Below are 6509 nucleotides of genomic sequence, written 5' to 3' on the forward strand. Positions count from 1 at the left end.
TGCTCACTTGCAGTGGATCCTCTCTTCTATCTCCCTACTTTAAATTCCTCACCTCACCTTGCGCATACCTTGCGCATGTGAGGTGTCACTTTGAAATAACCTAAAACACTGTTTCCATTTCAAGTGGTGATAAGTTAGTGGTAACATCATTAAGGTATTTATGTTCTAAATCTAGCTCCTGCTGCTCACATCTCGTGTGACGGGAAAAAGCCAGTCGAGCTGCAGCAGCCTGTCTGCTGTCCCTACACGTCTGACTATTAAGTGGGCTAATATGATCCTCGAGCCCTTTATGTCAACAAGAGAGCCTCTAGGACGGCCGACAATGTAATTACACCTGATGGAGACACGCTGCTACTGAAGTAATATGATGGCTCATCAAGAGGTAAAAGCTCTTAGAGCGAGTGCATTAATGAGAGGACGAGAGTCCGTCCTTCACGATGCAATGAGATGATGCTGCCCGCTGGAGACGAAACATGAGTGACAGAATGTGGAGACACTGAACCAGGCAGGAGATAATGACCACAATGTGATAATATGCAGGATGATATAAAGGATCAAGTGGGTACAAATACTGCAGCATGGCTTTACAAATATCAAATGATTGGTGCGATGTACAGAATGTGGTCATGGAGGAGATGGCAAAGGGGCGGTGAAGTGGCCTTTAATAAAAACATCTTACCTCCAACTCCACTTTTGCTGAGAGGTGGAGGATATGCAACCACTTTATAGATAAGAATGGGCAGTCATAAAGAAAGTACATTAGTTCAGGAAAGTAAATGTACTGTTGCTTTTCAACATTGAGATCACGTCACAGGAGGGAGCTAAGTGCACTTGCATGTAGATTAAATGTGTTAATATCAGTGTTCTCCTTAAAAGGCAATGGCAATAGTTTTTAACCTGTGAAATATGATAATCAAACAATAATTACCTGCAGTTATGCTCACATTTTCCACTGAAAGAAAAAGGAGAAAACAAGGTAGTGATTATCTTATTATACAGGTACAGAACATGGAAGGTCAAAATGTGATATTTAGACACAAAAAGGAAAACATTCTTACTGGACTTCCTGTTCTGCTCATTTTCTCTGTAGAGTCGATGCACTCTCTCCAGCAGCTCCCACTTCTCACAGCAGCCGGAGTAATTGACAAAGTTCCTGGCGAGAATCTCTTTCAGCTGGCGGACGGAGAGGTTTTCTATCGCCTCTTCATTGTCCAGATCAGACAGCGAGGCCCTGATCCTCCTCTGTGTCGCCGGACTGACCTACGGTCCACACAGGAAACAGAGCTGCGGTCAATAACGCAGTCTGCATTCCCTTGAAAGCCTTGTCAGTCTGTAATGATCTTTGTTCTTCTACTGTAAACACTACTTAGTACTGCAAATGTGCAAAACACAAGTGTTGTACCTCTATGAAATTGTCGGTGGGCTCCAGGTTCAAGAGAGACGCTGTTGGAGTATCCTCCTGCTCCTGTTTGAGTGGGAATCAACACGCTGAGGTTAACTGAAGTTGGTTTAGATTCTCACAACAGCATTTCACTCACTGATGCTTTTAATGTTTAATCACCTGATATCAAATGTGTAAAACACAACCTTGAATTCTGTAGTTTACAAGACATTTATCAGAACCTCCTATGTCATGTTTTTGGGGGCAGCTGAACTGAGAAAATACTAAATTGACCAATATTTGTCACCACCTACATTCCCTGACACTATCACAAGATAGACTGTGCCTGATTACAAATCATAGTTTCTACTAGCTCCATATGACTAGCCATAAAAAAACAACTTCATATCTCTCTGCGATCTAAGTCTTTAAAGTACAACTGTTCAGATAGCTAATGAAAGAATAGAGATGTTTAAACACTGACTCAGCTGCTCCTAACCCAGCGGTTCTTATTCTCTTTGAAGGTGGAAGTCGTGAATTTGCTGGATGAAAAGGGAGTAAATGGAGGCAGAGAATAGTGCAGACTCAATTTGGTTTGAGTGTATAGCTCAATGTTATCTCAGCCATTTACGCACTTTGAAGAGAGGATATCGTCTCTTTATTATTTTATCTGCTTGACAAAAGGGAGCGAGTGAAGGGCTGAAATGAGCTCTAACTGTGTGATATCATGCTGGAGTGCACTCTCTGTTTCTGGACCTAAAAACCTCTGTCTCTCTCTCTCTCTCTGGTTCGGCATATTCCAGCAGACCAATCACCTCCCTGGAAGGAAGATGTGTTAATAATGCATCCGTCAGCGTCGCGGTGCTGGATGCCTGCCCTCAACCGGACGTCACGCTTTAGCTCAGGCTAGACAAAAACACGAGCAGCCGCCCCGACACATGCAAAGAGTGCCAAACCTCTCAGGAGCACGTTTCTTTGACTTGATGTTCGATTGTGAAAGTACTAGAAAGCGCTCAGAGAGTGCGTACTTCTGCACGAGCTGGTCAATTTGATATCTTAAGCATAGAAAATGTTAAGAAATGTTCATCATAATATACTTGGTGATAGACAGTCATGGGTCACTTTTCCTTTCATTGCAATAGTTCATGAGAAAAACAAAAAGTTAACTCAACCTCCTGGATTTTGCATTAAAATGTGTCCTATATACTGCAGAAATGACGATTTAATAACGTTATAATATCTTATGTCAGGATGATTTTATCACATTTCTTCTTATCCAGTAATCTTGTCAATTTACATTAGAATATAAACCTGTTTCAAGGTAACTGATTGTAGGAGGAATTGGTTATTTCAAGAAAACTGTGTTCAACAAAGACAACATTGCATGTCGTTGTTTTGTTGCATTGGTCTTCACTGCCGAAACTATGTATCCAAGAAAGTTAATTAGTATAATCTTATAATCAGATTAAAAATCTAGTTGGACGTCATTTTGACTGATTTTTATGTTTCAATAAATACAGGTCATTTGTTACAAATATTCAGCTGTTTTTTGAAATCCTTTGGTTGGAAAATGAAATAACCCACAAGAATCTGAAAGCCTTTATGTGCCACAAACTACGACATGATCCAGAGATCATCTATGGAGGGGGGAGAGGAGGGATGTACTGTGGTGTTTCTGTTGGCTGTTACATAACAGACTCAGCCTATGTAACAGACCTAGAAAAGGCAAAGGGCTTAAGCTGCATCGCTGGCTGGTGCGAGGGCTCTGCTCACACAGCTGTCTCCTGCTGTCACGTATACATTCTGCTGAACATTGGACCTGCGCTGACAATCTGAGCTTTTATAAGATCAATGAGGGGAAAATAATTCACTGAAATGTAGTAGATTTTCAAGGAGAAACACTTCATTCAAAGCAAAGCACCACGAGACCATAAAAAACACAGAAGACTGCACGAAGGGAAGAACAAAGCATTGAATTACTATGAAATAAGATCTAAAGATGTTTGTCAGGGAGTTGAAGGCAGGAAGCCTTCTGACACATGGAAACGAGCTCACGTCACCTTTGAAATTAATTATCTTGGATAGAATGAGGACAGATTTGGGGAGAAGTATGGCGTATGTAAATCAGAGGACTGTGTGTGGCCTGGCAGTACTCAGCGTTAGCGCTGCATGCAGACACACACGGTGAACACCAGCCGTGCGTCTCACCTGGCTGCTGGTTCCTGAGCTGTCACTTGGGCTGAGCACGTCTCCCTGAGAGGCGGAGATCACCGACTGTTCGGAGGCGGAGCGCGTGGCCGAGGGGGGCGAGGTGGCGCGCGAGTGGGGGAGCGAGTGCAGGCTGTCTGTGTCCTCTCCCCCTTCATCTTCTTCCTCCTCCTCCTCTTCCTCCTCCTCATGCGTGTCCTCTTCGTCTTCCTCCTCCTCCTCGTCCTCTTCCTCCTCGTCCTGGTTCTCCGCCACCGGTCTCGGGGATTCCCTCGTCCCCTGATGACAGAGCACCAGGTCCACCAGGTCCTGTTTCTCCCTGCACGTGTCGGTGGAGATGTTGCGCAGCAGCAGGTACTGGCGCAGGTCTTTCACTCGGAGCTGCATGAGCCGAGGCCTCTGGAAGGCCGTGCCGCGCAGCAGGTGGCAGGTCATACAGCAGCGCAGGTTCTCCTGAAGCACCGAGCACAGGGCGCAGAAGCTCTTCTTACAATCACAGCAGATGTGCTGTTGGAGGGAGAAGTTGATGGAAGCAGGTGTGCATTTGTCTTCTTTTCAACAACATAATTCAGGAAACTGTATATTGCATCCTTTCTGATCAGGCCCTGATGTCTGACTGTTAGCATTTTCAACTATTTATTCTCCATGAATTTGCTGCTTTTCGCTATTTAGATAAAATAAGCAATTATACTTTGGGAAATGATGATGGACATTTTTCTTTACGCTCAAAGAGGGAATGCAGATTAATCCATTAATTGAAAACGTAATTGACAGATTTATTGATAGGGAAAATAATAATCAGAAATGATGGTAATCGACCGTTATCAGAAAAACAATCAGATTTTTCAACCTAACAACCATATTGACAATTATGTATTTCCTAGAGGCTGCTGCTTTGACAAAAGAGAAAACGTATAAACCAGCAACACCAAGTTCCATCTGAAACATCGGCTCATATCCTGCGTGCTCGGTTATTTTCTGGGGACGAGTAAAGTAAGGTAAATAATCTGTGAAGCTCCCGGTGATGTTTGACATTTTACTGGCGTAACGCCGTCTCCTGATACAGAGCAGCGGAGTAGATTGACACTTCAAATGGGCAGGAAAGCAGGTCAGCCATGGCTGTGAACATTTTCTTATCACTTGTGCACAAATGTGCTTATGGCGGACCAGAGCACATTTGCACGGCAAAAGACACTTTTCTTCAGTCGTGTGAAGTTAATCCCCCGGCGCGTTATTTTTTCATACAATGAAAATATCGCGCTGACACACAAATGTGTGTGTGTGTGTGTGTGTGTGTGTGTGACTGGGGAAATCACGCTGCTGTCAGAAGGGCAACTGGTGTGTGTGGATGGCGATAGAGCGATCTGAGGCAGCGAGCAGAGAGGAAGCTTTTTCATCAGTGTCTCAGTGCGTCTGACTGGCAGACGGAGACACTCTGCCTTTAAACTCTGACATGTTCGGCTGTGCAGAGACCCTGCAAATGCCAGAATGAATATGAATGGTGCATGTTTTCAAAGGAACATGCCAGGGAATTTTTTTTTTTTTTTCTGTGTCTGATTTACCTCCAGATGTGGACGACCATTTTCCAAAACAAACCACCACCAGCTTTTAGGTCAACTAGCAACTTAAAGCAGTGGTGGAAGGAGATTATTTGCTTATTTTAAAGTACCAGTACAAGACTAAAAAAATACTCTTTTACTTGTATTATGAACAAAATGTACTTAAAAAGGCCCATATGGCTGATACATTATTATATATGATATCATTAGATTGTTGATACTGATGCATAAATGTGTAATCGGCCTTTTAATGTTTTAGCTGCTCGAGGTGGAGATAGTTTGAACTACTTTGCTGTGCACCACGTATAATCTGTAACATGTATTTCAAAGGTTTGTCAAAAGAAATCTTAATCTGAAAGGTATTTATAGTTGACAGATAAATGAAGTGGACGTATAAAGCAGCGTACATTCTAAATACTCAAGTAAAGTACAACTTGAGTTAAATGTATTTAGTTACTTTCCATCACTGCCTTCAAGACAGATGTTGGTTTCTTTTCCATCACTGTAAACCACTTGCTGTCTTTATTTTGTACCTGCCTTATCTGAGCCTTTGTCTCGTTTACTGTCTTTTATTCTGTTCTATTAATAGCTGTCTCTTCTTGCTATTTCATTTCTGTTAACTGTTAGCAGGACGTTGCTCAGCCAACCAACCCTGTTGAATAAATGAGCTATTACATGGATTTAACCCTGAAAGAGAAACAAAATGATGGAAGTGACAATGTCAAATATACTTCTTGTATTTCAGTGTGAAACACTGCGATATGTTTGCTGTTAAAGAGATCTTCAGCAACTGACTCAGTAATTATGAATGTCAGTGTTTCCTTGAATGCACCATGAGGAAGAGTCCCTGCTCCAACTGCACGCAAGGATTACATAATTCTGAAAAAAAAAAAAGCTGACTAAATGTTGACTCTGGAGGATTACTAAAGCAGGTTTCCAGTCTGCAAGTTGATTTTATTATAGTGAAACCATGCAACCCAAACATATAGTTTCCTCACCTCAAAATAAAAAAGAAATCTCTCTTTTTGTCTTTAATCATCTACTATCAAACTCATCATCACTTTCACTCCCACGACTCTTGCTTACCTTGCGTCTGAAGACGGAGAAGGCCAGTCCGCAGGCCTTGCACAGCTGTCCGGCGCTCCCTGAGCTGGTGGGGGGGTAGGTGGAGTACCCGGCACTGGGGGCGAAGCGGAAGGGCCCCGCCCCTGCTCCGAACCCTGGCTGCTGCGCCCGCACCGTGCCCGTGCCCATCACCTCGTTCAGCAGTCCACAGCATGACGCCCACATGGACGATGCCCCCGCCTGAGGAGTACACACACACACACACACACACACACACACACACACACACACACACA

At 43.3% G+C, this 6509-nt stretch overlaps 1 protein-coding gene across 4 annotated transcripts in view; it reads right to left on the bottom strand.

Moving 5' to 3' along the window:
* The window catches only part of rnf34b (ring finger protein 34b), a 16244-nt gene that overhangs the window by 3533 nt on the left and 6202 nt on the right, over positions 1 to 6509 (bottom strand). For 3 of the 4 annotated variants that reach the window (XM_031855985.1, XM_031855987.1, XM_031855988.1), the window contains 6 exons: positions 6235 to 6453; positions 3590 to 4096; positions 1403 to 1465; positions 1059 to 1260; positions 929 to 952; positions 680 to 721 (listed from right to left, as the gene is read on the bottom strand). In XM_031855985.1, coding sequence (XP_031711845.1) covers positions 680 to 721; positions 929 to 952; positions 1059 to 1260; positions 1403 to 1465; positions 3590 to 4096; positions 6235 to 6453 — 1057 coding nt within the window. The remainder of the gene's footprint in view (positions 1 to 679; positions 722 to 928; positions 953 to 1058; positions 1261 to 1402; positions 1466 to 3589; positions 4097 to 6234; positions 6454 to 6509) is intronic. The other variant, XM_031855989.1, reaches the window with a different exon arrangement.

Source organism: Anarrhichthys ocellatus, unplaced genomic scaffold, assembly GCF_004355925.1.
Source record: "Anarrhichthys ocellatus isolate YVR2014 unplaced genomic scaffold, GSC_Weel_1.0 scaffold16, whole genome shotgun sequence".
In the NCBI taxonomy this organism is placed as follows: Eukaryota; Metazoa; Chordata; class Actinopteri; order Perciformes; family Anarhichadidae; genus Anarrhichthys; species Anarrhichthys ocellatus.